Source organism: Monoraphidium neglectum, assembly GCF_000611645.1.
Source record: "Monoraphidium neglectum strain SAG 48.87 unplaced genomic scaffold scaffold00007, whole genome shotgun sequence".
NCBI classification, from domain to species: domain Eukaryota; kingdom Viridiplantae; phylum Chlorophyta; class Chlorophyceae; order Sphaeropleales; family Selenastraceae; genus Monoraphidium; species Monoraphidium neglectum.
This window is the reverse complement of record NW_014013619.1, coordinates 6,661-29,012: the sequence shown is the minus strand read 5'-3', so window position 1 is coordinate 29,012 and position 22,352 is coordinate 6,661. Positions and strand designations below refer to the sequence as shown.

Below are 22,352 nucleotides of genomic sequence, written 5' to 3'. Positions count from 1 at the left end.
TGCGCGCGCCGGCCTGCACGCACCTGCGCGGCCTCTGTGATGCTGCTCGCGCCGGCGACGAGCGGCGCGAGCTTCTGAAAAAACAGCTTCCTCCACGGCTGATAGGGCTCGTCCAGGTGGCGGTACGGCAGTACGTCGTTCAAAAATATCTTCAGGGGCACCGCCCTCGCCCACGCTGCGCCGCGGCGCGCGCGCAGCGCAAGCGCCGCGGTCGCCACCAGCTCGTGGTCCGAGATGAGGGGCTTGTCCCTGGCGGGCATGTGCTTGGTCAGAAACTCGAGGCAGAGCTGAAGGCCGTTGGTTTCCGAGTCGCTCGCCCGGGTGGCGGCGGCGGCGGCGGCGGCGGCGGCGGCGGCGGATGTGGACGCGTCCGCAATGGACGCCCGCCTGAGCAGCGGCGGCGCGGCCGCCGCCGCGCTCGCGACGAGCGCGAGGCCGGTCAGAAGGAAAACCAGGGACCGCCGTACGCTTGGCGGTGGCATGGGGCCGGGCTTTGCGGTGAGGGCGACTGAACCGTTCTTTTCTTCGGGGCAGGTCCGAGCGACGCCGCACGCTCGTCGTGACTGTCGGTGAAAGCGTCCTCCCACTGCCGATGATGAGGCGCGGTGCTGTGGAGCTGTATCTGTTCACTCCGCGCAGTCCTAGTTGGTCGGGCTTCGCCTGAGAGTTGATACCCTGATATAACGTAACTGTGCTTGCAGATCTCGATGCTGTCACCGTACTGCAGTTCCCAACTGTCGTGTTCAATTGTGTCATGCAATTGAAGGTTCGTGTGCTTCTCTTGTCATCACAAGCAAGTCATCATAGCCCCGATCCCCTGCCGCGGCTCGCTGCCGCATGAGCTCCCGGTAGCGAGGCGCTCTCGCTGCGCGTGCCGCCGCGTTGGCTTTCGGCGTGCCGCGGTGTCAGCACGCATGGCAGCGGCGCCGCCACCACTCGGCACGCTCGATGTCGCCATCATCCCAGTGCTGTCTGACAACTACATCTGGCTGCTGCGGGAGCCGGCCAGCGGCCGCACCGCGGCGGTTGACCCTGCACTGGCACCCCCTGTAATTGCAGAGTTGGAAAAGCGGTGGGTGCAACGCGGCCGGCCTGGGTGCTTGTCAATGCTTCCCATTTGATTTCTGAACCTGCTATGACTTGCGATGCGGTTGTGCTAGCTCTCCCGCATGCGCGCCTTGTGGTTGGTGGGACGGGGCGGCGCGGCTGGCCACTCCTACTGCCGCCGCCAGAAACGCCTGTGGCGCGCCCACGGCCGCGCCCCTTGCGGCAGGGGCTGGGGCGAGCTGCATTATATTTTGAACACGCACCACCACCTCGACCACACCAGCGGGAACCTCGACCTCAAAAAGGCGTTTCCAGGCCTCAAGGTGAGGGCTCCAGCCTCGTGGCGCCTGCCTGCACGACGGTGTGTCGCCCCCGGACTGCGCCTGGGTTCGAACCGTACTTGCCACGCGGCAGATTCTCACCATGCAGCGGCGCCTGCTGGATCCACGCCCTTGTCCAGTGCAAACAAGCCCGCCCAACCCACCCTACTCCTTCCTCCGGCCGCTCCGCCGGCTGCCGCGGTCCCCCCCTGCTCGGCCTGCGACGCCTGTCATGCGGGCCACCCCTGCCCCTTACCGCACCCGCGCCAGGTCGTCGGCCCCAGGGCGGACCACCGCCGCATCCCCGGGATCGACGTCCAGCTGGGGGACGGCGACGCGTGGCAGTTTGGCGGCCTCGAGATGCGTGTGTTTGACACGCCTGGCCACACGCGCGGCCACATTGCCCTGTGGTTCCCTCGGGCGGAGGCGCTGTTCCCTGGTGAGGGCCACGCGGCTGGCAGGGCATCCGGCACCACCTGCGGCGCGCCCCTGCCAGCCGCGTGCCGGATGCGCCTGCGCAAGGTCAGCACCTTGGGGCTGCCCTGCTGCCGCGAGCCGCACTGCTTGCGCGCATACATCAGCTGCGCTGGTTGCCCTCACTCGACCTACTGCACTTGGGATTGCCATTCATCTCACCCCTTCGGCTCATCTATGAACCCCTCGCGCACAACCAACTGGTTCACCAACCAACCCGTCAACCCACTTACCAACCCACCCACCAATCAACCAGCCAAGCAACCCACCAGCAGCTAAAAGCACCACCATAAACTTGACACGACCTTCCAAATTCACATGCCGTCTGCAGGCGACACACTCTTCTCTATTGGCTGTGGCATGCTGTTTGAGGGCGACCCAAAGACCATGTGGGGCTCCCTGTCAAAGCTGGCATCACTGCCAAAGGAGACCAGGGTGAGACCAGCCGGCAACCCCTCGCTTTTGCTGCGGAAAGCCGCTGCGGGCACATCTCTGCTGTGCCAGCTGCATTGCATGCCGCACCCCATCGACGTGAATGTCTGTTGCGATCTATTGTTTGCTCCTGTGTTGTCATTATCAATCCTGCTGGTCTGCCTTGTGCATCGCTGCCAACAACGCGCTAAAGGTTTCTTTGTGCTGCCGTTCCTCAGGTGTACTGCGCCCACGAGTACACCGCGTCAAACGCAAACTTTGCGGCGGGGATCAACCCCGCCAACACCGCGCTATTGGAACGCAAGGCACGCGTGGAGGAGGCCCGCGCCAGGGTGCGCGCGCCCCACGCGCATCACAGCCGCACTTGTCCACCACAAAAGCAACTGCCAAACACCCCCAGCATCCCCCACCTTCCTTGGGCAGCAGCGTCGCATATACCCGCCATCGCGCCGAGCAATCACTGCCGCGCTGCAACTAGCAAAGAGAGCGCAGCGCGCTGCGAACCCCAAACGCCCCCGCTTGCCCCGCCGAGCGCACGCCCACCCTCTGCTCGCTCGCCTCGGGGCGCATCGCACCGCCGCCTATACATCTACTACATCCCAGGGCGAGCCCACCCTGCCCAGCCTGCTGGGCGACGAGCTGGCGGTCAACCCCTTCCTGCGGCCCCACGACCCCGAGATCCGTGCGGCCGTCGGCCTTCCGCCGGGCGCGGCAGACTGGGAGGTATTCGGCGCGGTGCGGCGCGCCAAGGACGGGCCGCGGGGGCGGTTCATGCTGGCGTTCTACGCGGTCTGGGACAGGCTGCCTGCGCCTCTGGGGCGCGCGATCGCGGCGCTTTTCTGAGCGGGTGGGTGGCGACTCGCGGGCACGCCTTCAGCGCCTGCGCTTTGGGAGTCTTGCTAGTCCTCGGCTGCGGCCTTTCGCGCATGCCACTCAACTAGGCGTGGTGTGCTGAGCGTTGCGGCGCACTGCGTGCGACAGCGTGTCCACCATTGCACATAACGCTGTCTTCAAAGAGCCCGCATGCGTCTCAGCTCACTGGTCTGGCCCCCTGCTGCCCCGCTTTTGCGCGCGCTCGGCACGGGCACGGGCTGTGGACCCAGCCCAGGGATGGCATGTGTTGCACTTGCGAGGCCGTGCTCGTATGCTTCGACGGTCGTGATAAACAGGCTACCTCCAGTCCTAACGGGCTACAGGGGCTGATGCAACGTCGTATCTTGCCTGGTCCTCCATAGCACCCCCGGCCTGGCTGCGTGATGCCCGCCCGCCTGTAGCACGTGCAAGCGCCGCGCCTAGCGAATTCACGCTCACACCCGCGCGCGCCGTCGCCCCCACCGCCCCTTTTTTTACTTGTGCGGCTCTTGTCAAATGGGCAAGCGGAGTTGCTCCACGCCGCCTGATTTGGGTGACGTCCATGTCCCTGCTGCCAAAGCAAGCCGGCACCCCTGACCTGATTGCTGCGCACGGCGCGGATGCACGGACAGCCGCGCCATTGATGAATGCGGCCATGCTGCACTGCACCGTGCAGAGCGTACCTACCACGGCTGCTGGTCACGCTGCCATTGGGTTGGTACAGCACCCATGGTGCCTGGCTGAGGTGTGGTTGGCATGGTGTACTTATACTCACCTCCCTGCGATTCAATTTCCTTGCAAATACCCCTATGAAACATCCTTTGAATCTGACAGCTGCTCACAGATCCAGCAGGCAAATGCGTCCTGAATACCGGTGTCACCACTGGCAGCACCCGTGCAGACAGGCGCGGATTGTGGAGCCATGCAAAGCCCTTCAGTCGTTGGGTGAGGGCATTGCTCACAGTTATGTTTCTAAGTACAAACATCTTGAGCTGCTCGCTTGTGTCCTGCAACTCTCGTGACAACAAGGTGTCGTGGGCGTAGATCTGGGGCCCAGCTCGCAAACGGCAAGCAAAAACGCATTTTAAGAATCAAATCAACGCAATAAGAATGTTGCCTGCGGGCGCCAGGCTCATATGCGAGGGGCGCTTCGGCAAGCTGCTTCGGGAGGGCAAGACGCTCAAGCCCGACACGCGCAAAGGAATGATCCGCATCGTGAGGGTGAGCTCGCCAGATCTGCGGCCCGGTGAAAGCTCATGCGCTTGCTGCCGTCAATGAGCCAACGGCACACGGTTCGCTGCTGGCGCTGCATGTGACGCTGCGGTGTCGCCCCCTGGCCCCCGCAGACGGAGGACGGCCTGGTGCATCTGATGTGGGCGGAGCGCAGTGATGAAGGCGTTGTCAAGCAGGATGCGGAGGATGACGCGATCCTGTTCCCTGAGGAGGCCACGTTTGCACAGGTAAGCGGACCCCCGCGCCGACCAGCAGCCGCGGATGCATGCTCGGGCACCAATGCCACATCGCAGCCACAGGCGCCAGTGTTTTGCTGGAAGTGGCCGCCATCTCGAAGCGTCTCGTGCGCCTCCAGCATTGCGGAACCATGTCCCCACACGCACATGCGCTGCGTCCCCTCTGTTTCGGTCGGTCGCGAGCGCAGATCCCCAACCAGCGGGCGGCCGCCCTCAAATTCTCAAACGAGCCCGACAGAAACATGTTTTTCTGGTAGAATCCATGCTCACGCTGTATCAGAACACCGCATGTATGGGTATGCCTATGGCCACGCCGCAGGCAACCAGTGCGCCTGTGTTGCCAGTGCGCCTGCTGTGCCGCATGTTTGCGTCCCCGCTCCGTGCATCGCACGAGACCTGTTCCGCCCCCTCCCGCGTCCAGGCTCCAAGAGGCGTCCGCCGACGCCGATGCGGCGCTAATCTCTCGCATCAACGCCGCCATCAACGCGCCTCTGGGCGAGGACGGCGGCGGCGCTGACGAGGACGGCGATGACGTCATGGATGAGGAGGCGGGGGACGCGCCCGAGAGGGACGCACTGCTGAGGGGCGCGCTGGCCACGTGAGCTCGCAGGCCTGGCTGGGAGAGCAGGGCGATGTAATGTCAGTGGGTGTGTCTGGTTTTGTTTTTGAGTGACTGAGGGAAGACGGACCAGCTAGTGAAAAGAGGGGCTCGCGGATGGTGGGGGGCACCCACTGGAGAGCGTGTGTGCTGCACGCCACAAGTCCGGCCAGCGCATTTGTTGCGCCCAAAAGAGGCAGCGGTCTGAAAATCTGACCCGTCGACGAGCATAGCAGTCTCGGAACCCTACCCACGCCCCACCCCTTGCAACCCCGCCGGGCCTGTCGGACCGCCCTTCGCGCGCAGCGGCCCCGCGGCCGGTTTGACGATGCCGGCTGGGGAGACCGTGGGCGTGGTGCCGCAGGGCCCCGGCCAGGAGCCGTGGCAGGGACAGGGGGACCCTGCTGCACAGCTCGCCGCGATGCTCAGGTGCGGCGCACCTGGGAAACGCCCTTCGGCTCCCCTGAAAGCCTGCCGCATGCAACTGGTGTGCCCGTGCCTCCATGCATGCAGCCGCCATGGGTGCTAGCACCAGCGTCAGTTTCGATTTCAATGGAGCTGACAATCTGAAAGCCAACCATATCACGCTGCCCCGCAGCGGCATCGCAAGGGGCGTGCCCGCGGGTCCTGGCGCAGGGGCTGGGGCCGGCGGCTCGCACCAGGACGCCGGCTCCGCGCTCGGCGCCGCGCTGCTGGCGGCGCTCGCGCGGCAGCAGCATGCGGCGCGCGGGCACGGCGCGGCGGCGGGGCCTAGCCTGGCGGACGTGCTGCGGCCCGAGGTGGTGGCGCCGCTGCTGGCAGACCCCGAGGTGACTGCGGCGGGGGGCTGGTGGCGCGCTGTCTCGCGCACTCAACGCTCTTGCCCTCGCGCTGGCAGCCGCATGCGCTCAACCCTGCCGCGTGCCCGGCCCCGCTGACGCCACCCGGCGCCACGTCGCATCAAACGTGCAACGCCGCCGCCCCCTCCTTTCAACACCCTGGAGCCTTCCGATCGAGTGTGTGCGGAGCCGGTGACACAGCCTGGCCGCCCGGCCCCCCTGCCGCTCATCATCCGCCCACCCACACGACCCCGCGGCCCGGCCAGGTCTTGGAACGTCTGGGCCAGCACCTGCCCGAGGAGCACCGCTCCCTGGGGGAGCTGCGCCAGCTGGCGCGCAGCGCGCAGTTCCAGCAGCAGCTCGCGGCGTTCAGCGGGGCGCTGCAGACCGGGCAGCTGGACCTGTCGCAGTTCGGGCTCAGGGCCGAGGTGGGCGCGCGAGCCGGGCGCGGTGGTCGTGGGTGGACGGGGAGGGGGACGGGGAGGTGGTCACAACGGCGGTGTGGCGACGGGTTCAGGGGCCTGGGAGGCTCCCCTGGTTGCTGCATCTGCACAGTTTCACTTCAATTCAAGCTTTCCTTTGGGTGGTCTGGGAGGGGGCCGCGTCCGTGCAAAGCTCAACACCAACCCCTTCTGCTGGACGGCTGCGCACGGGGGCGACACAAGCGGTTTCGCCGCACAAAAAATCGTTTTTATCTGCCCTTGGTGCCTGCAGGGCTTCAGCGTGACTGATTTTCTCAACGCCCTGGAGGAGCTGGTGGAGCGGGAGCGGCGGCAGGAGGGGGGGCAGCAGCAGCAGCAGCAGCAAGAGCAGCAGCAATAGCAGCAGCAGCAGTAGCAACCCACAGCAGCAGCAGCAGCAGCAGCAGCAGCAGCAGCTGCAGCGGCAGCAGCGATTTCTGGCGGCTTCGCCTAGCGGCCGTGGATGCCACCCTCTGTGTGAGCCGTTGTGGATGAGCGCTTACTTGAGAGGAGTGCCTCGAACGGTCGTGCCAACGGTTTGGGGTCTTGCATGCACAATCCTCCAGCCTGAAGGTTGCATCTGCATCACTTGCTGTCACTCAAGCTGTTTTGTAAAGCAATTACGCGATTCTGGGCTTGATGCAGCGATTGATTTTATCCTGCTCACAGGTCTTCTCTGACATGAGTCACCCCAAGCATTGCACCATGCAGCGCAACATATCATTGGCACGCCCTTGCAATCTGGGGAAGCTGAATGGAAGTGTGCCCAGCTGTGCTGCACTGAACAGGGTTGCAGCCAGCGCGCAGTGGTGGCAGTGTGCGTCGGGTGGGTGGGTCAACAGGTGACACCGCATTGGCATGATCTGGACGTTGCCAAATCAGCAGCCAGCCTGGCGCAGTAAGATATTGTCTCTCAACAAAATGCGGGCCAACGGGTTGCTATTCAACGCGCGATCTGTGAATAATGTTCACAACCTCAGAGTTTGCAGAAATTCTCTACAGACGCGCGCGACCGTGCCCTCTAGCGTACAGACAGATGTATACGACGAGCTAGCAACACATGCCGAGCTCCTGCAGACGCCGCGCGTCGTAAATGTGCGCACCACGCCCCTGGGCCGCGGCCTCGTCGCCGCGGCGGACGTGGCGCGCGGCCCGATTGCCTCTGTGCCCATATACAACGCGTTGGTGCTTTGTGACGACCCTTTGGGCGGCATCAGCGTGTTCAGTGACCGGCAGCAGCGCGAGTGGCAGGAGCGGCACGGGGAGATGCCGCCCGAGCTGGCTGACTTCATACAAGGTCCGGCAGGGTCTCTGGACCTGCTTTTGGGACGTATAAAGGGCGGGCCGCCTGCAAGTGACGGCAGGAGAACTCCAACCTGCGCAGAGCTGGTTTACTGTGCATCCTGTCCAAGCCCACAGCCTGATCAGCAGCTGCACGCGACAGGGCCCCACCATCATCGCGGCGCCCCTGGCCCCACCAGACCTGTCATTGTTGAGTCCTGCCCGTGCTCGCATTGCCCAGGTCCCCCTTGACCGCCTCCCCACGTTCCCACTGTTGCTGGTCTGCAGGCGAGGAGCGCTGGGACGCGCGCATGGCCGCGTGGCTGCTGTGGCTGCGGCGCCACAAGGGCTACCTCTGGCGCCGCTACCTCGCCCTGCTGCCGCGGGAGGAGGACATGGCGTGCCTGCTCAACTTCCAGGGGCCAGATGAGATGGACGAGCTCCAGTTTGCAGATCTCAAGCGGGAGGCGGAGATCCAGGCCAACTGGTGGGCTCTCTTGCGCCCATCGGCTGTGCAGCGTCAGGGCCGCGGGCGAGTGGGAGCCAAGCAGCATCATGCGCAGCGGATGCATGCACCGAGGTGTCCCCGACCGACGCCGGCAGATGCCAGCGGTCCGAAACCCATCTGCGCAGCTTCTGCCAACAATCATGTGTCGCGCCCAACCCTGCAGGGCGTCGCACCTGCACCGGCAGCTGTTCGCGTCAGCCGGCGGCGGCGGGGCCGGCACGGCTCCCGCTGGCAGCAGCAGCGCCAGCGGGCGGCGCAAGGCGGTGGGACAGCTGGCGTCCTTGGACCTCAGCCGTGACCTGAAAACCTCCCTTTGGGCCCTCAGCATGGTCAGGTGCGCCCCTGGATGCACCCGGCCGCAGGTGGTCCGCCTGGGTAGCATGACGCGCAGGCAGACCCGGCAGCACAGGCCGGCCGACGACGCCGGGCCGCAGCCCGCCGCGACCGCACAGCGCATGCACGCCCTGCTCGCGCCGCTGCGCCGCGGCCAGCCTGTGCTGCCCGCTCCTCCCCACAGTTTTCGCGCCCTGCCTGTGGTTCTCTCTCAAAGGCAGCCTGAGCGGCCGGTCCTCTTCCTATCCGAGGGTGGCTAATCTGCACGCGTGGACACGCGCCATGGGACCGCGCGTCCTCACTCTGCTGATCCAGCACGTGTTTGTCCCCTCAACTGCCAGGTCGCGCACCTTCTCCGATGACGTCAACGGGGAGGCGCTGACGCTGATGGTGCCTTACTGTGATGTAGGTGCCGGCCGGCTTGTCACAAGCTGCTGTGCTGCATCCTGATCGGGGGGCCGCGACATGGAGGGGGGGGGGGCGGTGGTATGCATCTCAGCGCAAGACGGCGTAGCAAGGACACACGTCACCGCGAGCGGGGCGGCCCGACCGATGACCTGATGCCGCCAGCAGTGAGTGGCGCAGCGTCGAGCGGGGCCGCACCGCGCTGGGCCGTGCTTTGTTCCGTGCCGCGGGGCTGGCGGCGTGGGTCGCGGACGCGCTGGGCCCCTGATTCTTCCCCGCGGCGCTCGCACCCCTCGCAGCTGGCCAACCACGGCGGCAACGAGCACAACACCACCTTTTGCGTCAGCAGGGACCGCCGCAGGCGCGTGCGGGGCCGGGGCCTGCGCTGCGCCACGGCAGCTTGCCGCCTGGCTCTCCTCTGTCTGTGTGAAAAGTCATTTTCCGTCCGCTCCCCGACTGCCTTCTCCTGCCTTGCTTGGCGGTAGACAGACGTTCCAACCCGCCGTAGCACCCAGGCCGACGCGCTCTGCTCCCTGCCCCTGCGATGCGCCTTGCCCTCGCTTGGCGCAGCTTTGAGCTGCGGGCCGTCGAGGCCATCGCCGCCGGCCAGGAGGCTCTCATCACGTATGGGGAGGACAAGCCCAACTCCATGCTGCTCAGAGATTATGGTGCGCGTGTGGGGTCTTGTGCTTGAGGGCCCGCCTGACTTGCGCTGTCACGTTTGATCTCGCCACAAGAAAAGCGCCGCCGCGCGTGTGGGCGTCCAACACACTCGCTGTGCAGTGACGCTGCCTGACTGTGCGTTCGGACCCTGGGTCATGCGAGGCTGATGCTTTCACATCCAATCCTATGGCCCTTGATGGCTCCAGGAGTGGGCGACCGCGCAACAGTGTCCTTATCCTACTCCTTGGTGAACGCCCCTCGCCAGGAATTCTAGCCCCCCCTCCTGCTCCTGCAGTGCATGTCCTGCTAATGGTGGCGTCTCATGCACCCCCGCCCCCCCCCCCTCCTCCATGGCCGACACATGGTGATCGCAGGGTTTGTGATCCATGGGAATCCCCACGACCGGGTCTCGTTTGCGGACAGCCAGGGCGGCCCGGATCAGGGGCAGCAGCAGCAGCGGCAGCAGCAGCAGAATGGCCTCAACGCGTACAGCCTCCTGGAGGTGGGATGGTGACTGATTCCCTTTGATTCCCAACGTCTGCTCTGATGCATCTGGTAATGTTCTAGTATGCCGTCCTGGACCTCATACTCGCCTATGGTATGGATAGGCTGCCTTGCCATTCAACGCGACTGCTCAAGGCGACGTTGGCTCTGCGCCCGCGCATGCGCACACCCTGTCCCGCCAAATGCCCACTTCCTTTCGACGCACTTATCCTGCCTGGGCCACAGGCCGCGGGGTTCAAGGGAGACTTGACGACAGGCGACATCCAGCCGCTCGGCACGGCCGGCGACAGCAGCGGCCAAGACGACGGATCCATCTGCTCCGTGTCCTTGACCGTTGCCCGCCGCCGCGCCGCGCTGCTCTCGCTGCCCCTGCGCAAGGCGCCCGGCGAGGACGGGGGCGGCGGCGGCCTCTTTGGCTGGGCCTCCGCAAAGGCGTGGTCTGAGTCCGGCCGGGCGCCGCCGGCGCCGCTTGCTGCGGCCGCTGTGCCAGCAGAGCGCGCGGCGGTGGCGGCGCTGAGGGGGCGGCTGCGGGAGGAGTTGGCAGCGCTGCCGACGAGCATCGAGGCGGATCTAGGCCACCTCTTGGACTTCCAACGGCCAGCGGCCGCGTTCGCAAGCGGAGGCGCGCCAAACAGCGGCGGCGGCGGCGGCGGCGCTCTGGGCACAGTGAAGGGGTCGCGGCAGCGGCGGGAGACTGCGCTGCGGGCGCGGTTGGAACGGAAGCTTCTCATGCAGGAGGCGATTCGCGTGCTCGAGTCGTATGACCTGGCGCTCGCTGGGCGGTAACAACTGCGCCTAGGTCGGCCTGGGGCGTGTGGTGCGGGGTGCGGTGGGATGTGGGAGTCCGATAGAGGGGTAGGGCAGGTTGGCAGTGGTCGCGCCTGGGAGGGGTTTTGGGTGGTGCATCAGGTTGGAGACCGGGTGCATGCACGATGGAGGCTCATTTCAAGGTGGTCCCTCAGCGCATCAGAACACGGGATGGAGCTGCAGGGGAAGCGGGTACGCCCCAGGCCCTGATGACGCACACATGCCCAGGGCCAGGCAGTGCACCCCGGTAATGAAGAGGCGCAGCGCGCCAGTGGTGACACGCCTTGCAACTGGCCCCTACTCAGCTGTATAATGTTGCGCCAACGATGAGATATCAGGAGACTAACCATGAAATACTAGCTGCGTTGTTGCGCACGGTTTCTGCAAACGGCCACGCAGCTCAACGATGGCGCGCTGCGCGCTGCTCTACGCTTATTTTGCGATCCTGTGGCCTCTTTACCTGGTGCGCAGGGGGTGCAAATTCGGTCCTGGTCAGCAAAGCTACTTTCAGAGGGTTCAGCGGGCTTGCATGGCTTTTCTCCACCGTAGAGACTTTGGAAACGTCACAGAGTGTTGAATGAGCGTCAAAGCTGCATTGCAGGGGGCGTGTCAGAGCTGCATCAGCAGCTGCGGCGGCGGCAGCGGGCAGCGGCACAACCAACTAGCCGGCCAGTGGCGGCAACGCACATAGCCAAAGCATGCGTCCGTCCGTCCTCCTCACAGGCGCTTGTGCCGGCGGTAATCCTGGCGCGCTTTATACTGGTGGTCGGCGCATGGCTGGGTCTGCCCTTCTGCCGCCTACCTCTTGGTGTTCCCACAGCCGAGGGTACAGTCTTGTCCAACGCAGGCGCATGCGCCGTCGAGGCAGCATGCACGCCGCAGCGCGCCCCGACGGCGCCCGCCTGCGTCGCGCGCCGCGCCGCAAACGCGCCCCCGCTGCTGCGGCGCTGGTGGCGGGCGGAGGACGTCTCATGCAGCGCCTCCTCCCTCACGCGCTGCGGCGGCGCCGAGGGCTATTCTGGAAACGGCGATGATGAGGATGGAGAGGGCGGCTGGTATGAAGATAATGATGCGTCCTCAGGCGTTGATCAAAATCAGGACGAATCAACAGATTTCGGGGGCGCCTGGTCTGATTACGGCGCCCCGCCCGACGCGCCCGCATTCGAAGCGGCGCCGCCGCGCCCTCGCCGTCGCGGCGTCAGCGCGCCCGGCGCCCTGCTGCAGACGGGCGCCGCGCCGCGCGGGCGCGGGCGCAGCAGCAGCAGCGGCGGCGGGGCCGGCGCGACGGGGCACCTGATGCGTGGCAGGCGGCGCGCGATCGGCTCATGCCTGGCGGGCCAAGCACAGGGTTCATCTCATCTAGTCGGCTACACCCACTACACGGACGCCGGCCAGACCCCGCATCAGCTGCGCGCCCACCGCGGCCGCGCCGGCCACCACTGTGTCCCCGCCGCGCCAAGCGCCGCCGCGCTCGCCGGCGCCTCCGCGCGCCTCCGCGCCCGCGCCGCAGCGCTCCGCGCCGCACGGCGCTCGCTGCGCGCCGCGCGGGCCGCGCTTGCGGCGGAGCGGCTGCGCGTGGAGGGAGCCGCGCACCGGCGGGAGGCAGCCGCCACCCAGCAGCGCCTCGAGCTGCTGCACCTGCGCAGATCCTTGGACGCGCGCGCGTCCGAGGTTGCGATGCGCCTTGGCGCGCTGGAGGACGCCTGGCAGGCGCTGGTTGACGATGAGGCGGCGGCGGCCGAGGCGCAGCGGCGCATCGAGCGCGACGCGGCGGCGCTGCGCGCGGCGCGCGCAGCGGTCGGAGCCCAAGAGGCTGATGTGGCGAGGCGCGAGGCGGCGGTGGCGGCGGCGCACAGGGCGCTGGCGGCGGTCGCGCCGGTGGCGCGCAGCAGCGGGGGCGGCGGCGGGGCGGCGGAGGTCGCCGGTGTGGCGGGGGTTGGTGTGGGGGACGAGGGGTGGGGGGTGTCGCCGTTAGATTGGGACCGCAGGCGGCAGCAGGAGGCGTGGCTGCGGCAGCACCTGCAGCAGGAAGACCAGGAGCTGCGGCGCCAGCAGCAGCAGGAGCGGCAGCAGCGGCAGCACGGGCAGGGGCTGCAGCGTCAGCATATGCACGAGGCGCCGAGCCGGCGGTCGCCGCTGCCGCTCCCGCCGTCGCCGCGGCGCAGGCGGCAGCAGCGGCGGCAGCCGCAGCAGTCCTGGGACGACACCTGCCTTCATCAGTGGCAGGACGCGCACCCTCATTGGCTATCGGATTCCCAAGAAGGATCGGATTGCGACAGCGACACCGACACATTCCTGGACACGCGTTCCCCCTCTGGGCCCAGCCGCACCTCAAGCGCCCCCGGCAACCGCGGCGCCGATGGCTCCGCTGCACCTGTGCCGATGCGCAACCGCTCCTCCGCTGCCGTGGCGCCGGCTGCTGACGCCGCGTCCTCTGGCGATGGGAGCTGCTGCCGCGGCAGCGGCGGTGCGGGCGGGGGAGGGGCCAGCGGCGGCCGCGCGCCGTCCAAGTTGGAGCTGCCACAGCTGCAGCCGTTCCTGGGGGAGGCGCGCTGGTGGCCGCCCTCGCCCCTGCTCGGCGCGACCGAGACCAGCGCGGCGGACCCCCGCCGCGGCCGCCGCTTCGAGGGGCCGGCCCTGGGCTGGCCGGCGGGCGGGCCGGGCGACGACGGCGCCCGTGTTCGGCAGTAGGCTGCAGATACGCGCCGCACACCGGGCAGGCTGGCTAGCCGGGATTTGTGGAGGGGCCGGCTGCTGGGTATGGCTTCCTTTGGATCTTAAATAGCGGCCACCAAAGTGCAGGCGCCGCCGTTGCCAATCCTTAGCCCCTGGACGAACCAATACCTCTGCATTTCATGTATTCCTTTGTCAACTGCCCAGCGCCCACTGAGCAGCCTGGGCTTGCAGCTGCTGCAGTGCGCCACGTGCATGATTTGCGGCCATGGCTGCCGTTGCTGCGACCCCCGGCAACATTCGTGTCCGAGTGACGGCGCGCCCTGCTTTTGTGCCGCCACGCGTCGCAGGTCTTGACCTGTGTTGGTTGTTGAATAGAGCTGCACCTCCTTGATTGCGCTCCGCTGTTGCCGACACCGCTTTCCGCGAGTGCGCACGCCTGGTGATGCAATGCGGCAGCTAGGCTGCCGGCATGCAAGGCACATGCTGGGGTGCAAAAAATCGTGTGCTCAGCAGCACCTGCATGCCTGAAACACGGCAGCTCTCAGGTGATGAAGATTGAACAGCGCAGCGCAGGCGCGCGACCGTGCCTTGGACCCTGCCCATGCCACTCGGGACGCTTGGGACTTAATTGTTGAATCTGATTTGTTGGGATGCGGGCTAGGTAGCGCAGCTCTTAGTCTTGATTACCATTGGAGCTTTTTGAGCGCTCTCGCGTGGCGCATGCGATATGCGAACCTTCCCCTTGCGCGCGACGCGCGCGCGCTTGCTGCATCCGCGCGCTCTCCACCGCTGGACGCGCGCAACACATGCGGCACGTGCGTTTGCAGTAACCTCATGCACGCCCGCCTGGCATCACTCATCCTGGTACGCGACACGCTGCATGCACCCCTCCTACGGGCTGCTCCCACAGCCGTCGGCGGCCCCTCACGTTGCCATCCCATGACACACCTGCTACGCCCCTTGGTTGCTGGTTTGTGCTCTTGATATGCACACGTCACATTTGGCGGCTTGTATAAAGCGTGTGTTGTGCCACCGATGGGCGAGCGGCAGGATATGATTCAAAACCCCCGACCGCCAACATGCTGTTAAACCCTCCAGCCGGCGACGCCCATTCTCACCGCCCCCTGTCGTACTGCCCGCACAGCTTCAAGCGTGTGAGTAGTCGCCCAAGCCCATCCTTGTTTCACAGACAGCTGCGACCCTATTTGCACTAAAGGGGGCCTGAATGGCATCTATGCACACCCACACATGGGCGACAGAGTTAACGCGCATGCCACACCTCGTATGGCCGCGAACACGCTCGCACGCGGGGCACCAAATCCGGGCACGGGTGCGGCGATGGCGATGGTTGCTGCTGCATCCACCAGGAAACTCAATTTCAGGCTTTGCTTCCAGCTGCATCAACTGTTTCTGTCGTCACGTATGCTAAAGCTGCTGTCACAATCACGGAAAATGGTGAACCAGCGCCAAGAGCGGCTTGACGGGAGCTTGCGCAAAAATCCTTGAGGGAATACTGCTTGTGCCCAGGCAGCCGGCTGCAGCTACAGGAACTGCGCTTTATTTGGGCTGTGTGCTGCATTGATGTTGGTGCCTCTGCTGTGCCTGGTTGGGTGCTGCTGTTACTGCCTTGGCGTGCGGTTGCCGTGTCAGTAGAGTTGGGGTTGATAAGCCTTGCTTGGTAACTGCAAAAAACGCCATCAGCTCATTCCAAGGAATATCACAGCAACCGCGTTCAGGGTAGTGCAGAATGCGAAACTGCGAGCTGTGCGCGGGGTGGGCAACGGCGACTTCGGCGAGGTTTGCTTGTGCCCAGCTCGGCACTGCGAGCAGCACAGCGGAACGCCGCGAACGCCGAATTGCGTGTGCTGTGCGACTCTACATGCGGTTCTTGATGTAAGGAACCACAATACTGTCAACTGTTCGACACACGAAGAGAGACCCTTGTGCGGGTGGGCATCCGGCGGGCGCGCCCGACCTGCGGCCTCGCCCCTCCGGCGCCGCCACACACAACGCTCGCGTCTCCCCAAAACAAAACGGTCACAGACCGGCTGCGGCCGGGGGGCCGGGCGGCGCCGGGGGGCGGGCGCGCGCGAAGTCAACAAAAATCCCTATATGGTAACAACTATTCCTTTGGTGCAAACACGGTTTCGTTTCGAGGCTTCCGGTATGATATGCATGTGATTGGGAGAACCTTGCATGGTAAGTTGTCGTATATAACAACGCTAAATTTCTCGGGTTGAACCTTTTCTGGATACTTGGAGGTCACATGCCTGTCAGATCTTGAGCGCGATCTCCGCTACAGTACATCTTGTATGATAGCAACCGTCACAGACAACGCGTGTATGAAGTAGAATTTTGTGCATTAGAGGCTTTTGTTCCAGCACGCTGCCGGCATGTCAGACACTCAGGACCGGCGGCGGCGCTTTGCGCCAAAGGCGTGCACTTCCCTGATCGCCCTGCTGCATGCCGTCCAAGGCCGCAAGCTCATATTCGAGCTGCGGAATGACACCATCATAACGGGCAAGTTGACGTCGGTAGATGACAACATGAAGTGAGCAGCCACCAGTGCCGCGATGACTGGGTGTGACCCAGCAAGGGGAGCGTGTGTGCTGCGCTGCTGCTGCGTTGCGCGCCTGGCCTGAACGCTGCCGTGCCGCCGCTCCCTTGCCCCAATCGCAGCATATTCGTAGAGAATGCTACTTGGCAACCTGTTCAGGTGGGTGGCCACCGACTAGGGCGCCTGCCCAGGCGACAGCGCGCACGCTGGCGGCACGCTTGCGGGCGTGCATGCCGCGAAGCCGCCTCGGCCCTGCCTCACGCTGGCCGCCCCAGCCGCCCGTCGGAGAGGGCCCGCCGGGCCAGCCCGCCCAGGCGGCAGCGGCGGCGCCATCGCCGCCGGGCGCAGGGCGCTCTGCCTCGAGCCGGGCCGGTTGCCGCGTGGGAGCGCCCACGGCGCTCGCCACCTTCCTGCGTCCCCAACAACAAACCAATCCCACTTCGCGCCGCGCCGCTGCTTACGCCCCGCCACCACCTGTCTTGGTCCCAGGGCGCGTCCTGTGCCTACCCGGTCCTTTTTATCAAGGTCCGCAACCCCCCCCCCCCCCGCCCTCTCCCCCTTCCCTTCGCCGCCATATCGGGGCGCGCGTGCGGCCCGCGCATAATGTGTACCCCGCCGGCGCCGCCGGCACCGCCCTCCCCTCGCTCACCAGCGTGCGCACCACACCCCGCTCCCGCCGCGGGCCGCGTCGCAGGGGCGCTTGCTGCGGCTGGTGCACTTGCCGCGGCAGCTGGATCCTGTTGCAGCCGTCGACTCCCACGTGAGCTGCTGCTGGGTGTCACTTCTTGCCGCGGCCACCGGCCTGCACGGGCCCCTTTGAAATGGGGTGCACCTCTGAGGAAGGAAGCACCTCGCGTGGCAGGGCCGCTAATCGTGCGCGTGCGTGCCTCGGCGCTGCCTATTTTATGTGCTTTGTGCGTGTACGGTGCTGCCCTCCTTGGTCTGCTGCGCCCACCCTCACGCTGGGCTGGTGTGCGCGGCGTGCCGCTCCCCCCGCCGCAGATCGAGGGGCTCAAGAAGCAGCGCAGGCAGGCGGCCATGGAGCTGCTGAACAAACGCCACGGGCGGCTGGGCAAGGGCGCGGGCGCGGCGGGCGCAGCGGGCGCGCCAGAGGCAGGAAGGGCAGCGGGCGGCGGGGCTGGCGCTGAGGGCAGCGGCGGCGGCGGCGGGGACCCCGGCAGCTGACGCGGCTGCAGGGGCCCCGGGGTGCCGGCCGCGCTGTTACGCCCTATGCTGCGGCCCCGGCGTTGGCTGGCGCCTCGTCAGCGCGGCCCTCCCTGTTGGGCCTTCGCCTGCCCTGCTCATTATCAACCGGCATGGGCTCGCCACAGTTTGCTGCCGGCTGAATTGCTAAAAATGCTGCTGCTGCTAGCGCTGCTGCTGCAAAAGCACACATCAGGCCCTCAGGCTGGGTCAGGTGTTGTTACAGCATCTCTGTTCTGTCGGCAATCAGTGCATGCGGGGCAGGCCGGGCGAGGCCGCCGCCGGAAGGAGGTGGTAGGGAGTTTGTTTGGGGACGCGCCGGGGGATCAACCAACTCACAGGGCACGCACGCGCGCGGCCGGGAGCGGCCGGGCCCCGCCCAGTGCGCCGCCGGCCGCGCCGCGCCGCGCACCCTTCCCCTCAAATGATTTAGTCGCTGGGTGACGGCGCGCGCGGCCGGGCCGGGCCGGGCCGGGCGGCGGGGGAGCCGCCCGCCCTGCGCCCGTCGGCCGCGCGCGCCCCTTTGCCTTTGAAGGATCGGTCTGTTGCTTTGGTGTGAAAACCCCTCGTTTCGATATCCCTCGCTTGTTGATGCAACAATCGCGTCGGCGCAACGCTCTGCACAAAGAGTTTTTCTTGTACTTGCACAGAAAGGGCGACCAACGGCACAACGGGGCCCGCACGCTCGGACTGCGGGCATGGAATGAGGGGGTCAGGGCACGGCGCTCGTCAGACCGCAAGACAATTTAGCAGCGAGGGGCGGCGGGGAGGCGCGCGTGCGCCTGCACTCGCCGCCGTTCGCCGGTGGTCGGCCGCGCGAGACGGGGCGCACGGCGGCCAGGGTTCCTTGGCCTATCAGGGTGTGGGGGCGGACAGCAGCAGGGCGCAGGAAGCCCCGCCCGTGCGCCGTCGGACCAGTCCGAGGTTTGATTGCCGACCGTTCGACCGGTCCAAGGCAGTGTAATCAACGATGCGATCAACGGCGCAGTTGCGAGGCGCGCGGCGGGGCGCGCGGCCGGGTGGGGGGTGGGGATGCGCAAGGGAGGCCAACAGTGTGGGTTGCCGTGTCAAGCAGCGCTGAGAGGCTGGGGACGGGAGGGGTGAGGGGAGCTGCGTCAACGGAACCAGTGAGAGCAGAGGGCAGGGATTCTTTTTTTATAATCTGTGCGCGCCGTGCGCGTGGTGGGGGCTGGTCTCTGGTGTGGCCGGATCAAAACCGCGGCGCCGCTCCGGCCCGCTCGGCCCCAACCGGCGGCGCAGGCGGGAGGATGGGCATGGAGGCAGTGCGCGCGTCCAGGCGGCGAGCGGCCCTTCCATAGCAACGGTGGAGAGATTTGTGGGTGGGTGACGGGCGAGGAATCAGCAGCGGGTAAGGCCGGTGCGCAGCGGCTGATTCGGTCGCCGAGCTTCGAGGCTAGGGGGGCAGGGGGTCACGCTTGGGGCGCACCAGAAGGCACCCCTGGAGCCGCCGTCCGCACGCCCAACAGCCCCCTTTGCGCCGGCGGCGCGCGCACGCGCGCGCCTGCACACGCGCGTGCGTGGCGATTCGCCGGGCCGCAAGCAGGGCCGGCCGCCAGCGCGGGTCGCCGGGCGGCGCCCTGGCTGGGGCGACCGTGAAGGCCGCCCCGCGTGCGCGCATGTTGGACAAGGCCCGCAATTCGTTAAGAGGGTGCGAGGGCGGCCCTGGTTTCCGCAACCTCCGCAGCCCCTGGGGGGCACTGGAGCGCCCCCGCAACTGCATTCGAGACCCCGCGCGGAGGCGCAGGCAAGTCCGGGCGGGCGCGTGCTAAAGAGGCGAGAGGGAGCGTTTTCCCTGCCATTCGGAGAACGTCAGTTTTTGAGCCGCGAGGCACCCGTTCTGGGCTGCCTCGCAAGCGGCCGGCGGTTGAGTGACGCAAATAGTTCCAAGCAGCCCGCCGCCGCGGCCCTTCTGCGGCGGGCGGGGGCTGCTGTTGTCTTAGGCTGGGCGAGATCATCGGCTGACGGCGGGCGTCGGGCCGGGGTTCGTTTGGCAGGGGCTCGGAGGCCGTCCCGCGGGTGGAGCGCAACGGATACCGGAGAGCAAGCTCTGAGAAAGAGATCCGGGGCCGGGGCCACAGTTTGTGTATCAAGTGCGTGGTAAAAAAACGCCAGCCGCTATTTCGGGCGCCGCGCGGCGTGGTGGTCGCTAGGCCGCCAACACCGGGCGCGCGCCACTGGCGCCAGGCCCTGGGGCGCCCTGGGGGCCGCGGGGCAGGGGGCGCGCGTGCACCCACACGTGCGCCAGTATTGCTAGTACACGGTGCGGCAGCACCCTGGCGGCGCCTCAGGGCCGAAGAGTTATGATTGCCGAGGACGATTCGGCGCGGGCGGGCGGGCACGCCGGCCCCGTCGAAGGAGGCGGCGGCCGAAAATCCGCCGGCGGCCGCGGGGGCCTCTGCGCCGCCAAGCCAGCATGCGCGCGGGCTCGTCGACGCGCGCGCCCGCAGGCGGGGAGCTACAAGTGCGGTGCGTCGGACGGCGCAGGCGCCGGCGGCGCCCCATTCAAGAGGCTGGCAGACGGGGCCGGGCAGGCAGGAAACCGCCGGGCCCCTCCAGGGGCGGGCAGGGCCGCCCTCGCGCGCGCGCGCTCCTGGGGCGCCGCCGGACGCCCGACGGCGGGGCAACGGCAGTGTGTGTGGTTGCGGCCCCGAGGGCCGGTGCAGGGCAGCACCGGCCCCGCGGGTCCAATCGTGAGAGCGGCGTCGGTTGAGCAGTACGTATCGCCCCAGGCGCGCGACGGCCGGCCAGCCGGCCGCCGCGCCGCCCACCCACGGGGCGGAACCATGCTAGAGAGAATGCACGAACAGCACAGCACAGCCGAGTGCTGCTCCCATGGGAAAGAACAAAAGTGCCGCCACGAGAACGGGTCTCCCACCGCGAACGCGGCAGGCGCGGCGCCCGGCGCGGCGGGGCCGCGCGGGCCGCACCCCCGGGGGGAGGGGGATGGGTTGAGCTCGAAGGCGGAAGAGCGCGCGGCGGCGGCAGGCGGGGCTTCGGCGAGCGGCCGCCCTCGCTGCCGTCGCCGCCGCGCGCGGCTCGGGAACGAAACAGTTCAGGGTTGCGCGGCGAAGAGTGCTCGGGGGCGCGGGTCAGCGGCCCCCGGCGGCTGGTTTGGGGAAACAATCGGACGCGCCCTCCTCGCGCCAAATGCAGCGAGCGGCAGCAGGAGCAGAACGAAGCAGTATGCGACCTGGGCCGCGCACACCCCCGTGCCCACGCGGCAATATACGTATTATGGCATGCTAGTCGTCTCGTCGTATGTACAGGCAAAACATACATACACGCTTCGCACGCGCCCCGGGGCCCCCGCCCGCCGCGCGGGGCGCGGCCTCGTCGCGGCGCCTGCCTGCTGCGGCGGGCGCCCAGGGGGCGTGGGCGGCTGGCGAATCCGCCGGGCGGCGAAAAACGCCGCGCGGCCGTGGCGCCAAGCCGAAAGCCTTCCTTCCTTTCCTTTGCGAACGAGCTGCAGTGCTGGGGGCGAATCAGTGAGTATGGCCGGTGCGACGCCGTGCGAGGGCGCACCAGCAGCGAGCGCCCCGCGCAACAGCAAAGCGCGCGCGCTCGACGGCGGCAGCGCGGCGGCGATGCGTGCGCGGCGGGGCGTCGCAGAGCAGTGCGTGTGAAAGACTCAGACGGGGGGCTCGCTTCCCGAGCGGCCGGGCCCGATTCAATCCAAGGGTTTCAGGTGCGTGCGTGCGTGCGTGCGTTTGGGGTCGGTTCTCCGATCAAGCGGTCGCTCGGGGGTGCCATGCAGGGACGGCCGGCGCCGCTGGGGCCGCCACGCGCTGCGGCGCCGTGGCCGCCTGTCGGGCGGGCGCTGCGGGGCCGCCTGTGAGCGGCGCCGCGAGGCCCACCGGCAGCTTAGTGCCCTGGTGTCCAGGATGCAACGCAGACTCCCGGGGTCGCTAATGCGCGTACCCGGGTGCGTTCGCGTCTGAACAAATACGCGCGGTGTGCATGCAAAGCCGCAAAGACCGCCGTGGGCAGCGCCTTGGCGCGCCGGCGACGCTCCGTTCCCCCACGCCCTCAAACGGCGACGGCTGGGCGGGCGGGCAGGCGCGCGCGTGCGTGCGCGTGTGTGCGTTGCATGCAGGCGGCGCGGGCATGCGGGCGGGAGGCGCGGCTGCGCGGCCCCCGCCTCGCGGCGCGCCAGCGCGCCGCGTGGCGTCGGCGCGGGCGCGCAGCCTGTTCTGCGCGCCAACGCGCCGGCGGGCTTCAAGGCGTGGGGCAGAAGAGCGCGCAGGCGCCGAGCGCGCCCGCGGCCGCGCCGCCGTCCTCCTCCTGGCGCCGCCCGGCCGCTGCGCCCTTCGCCGCCGCCGCCGTCGCGCCCGCGCGCTGCCGCTTCAGCGACGGCCGCCGCTGAAGCGGCGGCGCGCCCGCCGCGCCCGCGGGCGCGGCGGCGCGGCCCGCGGTGACCTCCGGCAGCCGGGGGTCGGCGAACGACAGCAGCGGCGGCACGGCCGCCGCCCAGCGCGTCTCGGCGGTCAGGAACTTGGTCCACGCGGCGTAGGGCGTCCGGTTGGCGCCGGCGCGGCAGACCTCAACGTGGACCTGCCTCAGCCAGGCGAATGGCAGCGTAATGTCCTCCCAGCCGTAGCCGCTGCGCGCGCGGAGCTCCTCAGACGTGACGGGCAGGCCGAGCAGCAGGTGCGCGAGCGCGAGTGCCGAGGCCGCGACGGCGCTGGGCGCGAAGGGCAGCATCGAGTACTCGAGGAGGGCCGCCTCTGACAGGTAGGAGGTCAGGTAGAACAGCGCGTCCGCGGCCGCGGCCGCGGCCGGCGCGCGCGCGGCGCGGGCGGCCTCGCGGGCGGGTAGGCCGCGGAAGGCGCGGGTGAGGAAGGCGTGGGGCGTGACGATGGAGGAGAGCCGGTAGTCGACGGCCTTTGAGGGGGGTGTTGGGGGAGTGGCAGGGGGAGCGTTGTG

At 67.6% G+C, this 22,352-nt stretch overlaps 6 protein-coding genes across 6 annotated transcripts in view; 4 read left to right on the top strand and 2 right to left on the bottom strand.

The window, feature by feature from the left end:
• MNEG_0100 (transglutaminase domain protein) overlaps nt 1–260 on the bottom strand; it is a gene marked incomplete at both ends in the record, with an annotated part of 3,159 nt that extends 2,899 nt beyond the window's left edge. Inside the window, one exon of the mRNA XM_014051412.1 lies at nt 24–260. Coding sequence (XP_013906866.1) covers nt 24–260 — 237 coding nt within the window. The remainder of the gene's footprint in view (nt 1–23) is intronic.
• Nucleotides 261–914: 654 nt separating this feature from the next.
• On the top strand, nt 915–3,116 carry MNEG_0099 (hypothetical protein; the record flags this gene model as incomplete). Its single annotated transcript, XM_014051411.1, has 6 exons — nt 915–1,072; nt 1,274–1,370; nt 1,638–1,806; nt 2,173–2,276; nt 2,492–2,605; nt 2,877–3,116. 6 exons carry the CDS (start codon nt 915–917, stop codon nt 3,114–3,116), a joined length of 882 nt encoding a protein of 293 aa, XP_013906865.1.
• Nucleotides 3,117–4,235: 1,119 nt separating this feature from the next.
• Nucleotides 4,236–6,832, top strand: MNEG_0098 (putative Proteasomal ubiquitin receptor ADRM1 like protein; the record flags this gene model as incomplete). Its single annotated transcript, XM_014051410.1, has 8 exons — nt 4,236–4,346; nt 4,472–4,585; nt 4,783–4,847; nt 5,016–5,192; nt 5,499–5,621; nt 5,791–6,001; nt 6,277–6,438; nt 6,725–6,832. The coding sequence occupies 8 exons, from the start codon at nt 4,236–4,238 to the stop codon at nt 6,830–6,832; spliced, it is 1,071 nt and encodes a 356-aa protein (XP_013906864.1).
• Nucleotides 6,833–7,225: 393 nt separating this feature from the next.
• On the top strand, nt 7,226–10,951 carry MNEG_0097 (hypothetical protein; the record flags this gene model as incomplete). Its single annotated transcript, XM_014051409.1, has 9 exons — nt 7,226–7,231; nt 7,549–7,768; nt 8,041–8,239; nt 8,424–8,594; nt 8,935–8,998; nt 9,298–9,422; nt 9,569–9,666; nt 10,036–10,163; nt 10,391–10,951. 9 exons carry the CDS (start codon nt 7,226–7,228, stop codon nt 10,949–10,951), a joined length of 1,572 nt encoding a protein of 523 aa, XP_013906863.1.
• A 1,698-nt stretch (nt 10,952–12,649) lies between these two features.
• Nucleotides 12,650–13,663, top strand: MNEG_0096 (hypothetical protein; the record flags this gene model as incomplete). Its single annotated transcript, XM_014051408.1, has 2 exons — nt 12,650–12,927; nt 13,297–13,663. The coding sequence occupies 2 exons, from the start codon at nt 12,650–12,652 to the stop codon at nt 13,661–13,663; spliced, it is 645 nt and encodes a 214-aa protein (XP_013906862.1).
• Nucleotides 13,664–21,644: 7,981 nt separating this feature from the next.
• The window catches only part of MNEG_0095 (hypothetical protein), a gene marked incomplete at both ends in the record, with an annotated part of 2,544 nt that continues 1,836 nt past the window's right edge, over nt 21,645–22,352 (bottom strand). Inside the window, one exon of the mRNA XM_014051407.1 lies at nt 21,645–22,310. Within this exon, the coding sequence (XP_013906861.1) occupies nt 21,645–22,310 (666 nt within the window). The remainder of the gene's footprint in view (nt 22,311–22,352) is intronic.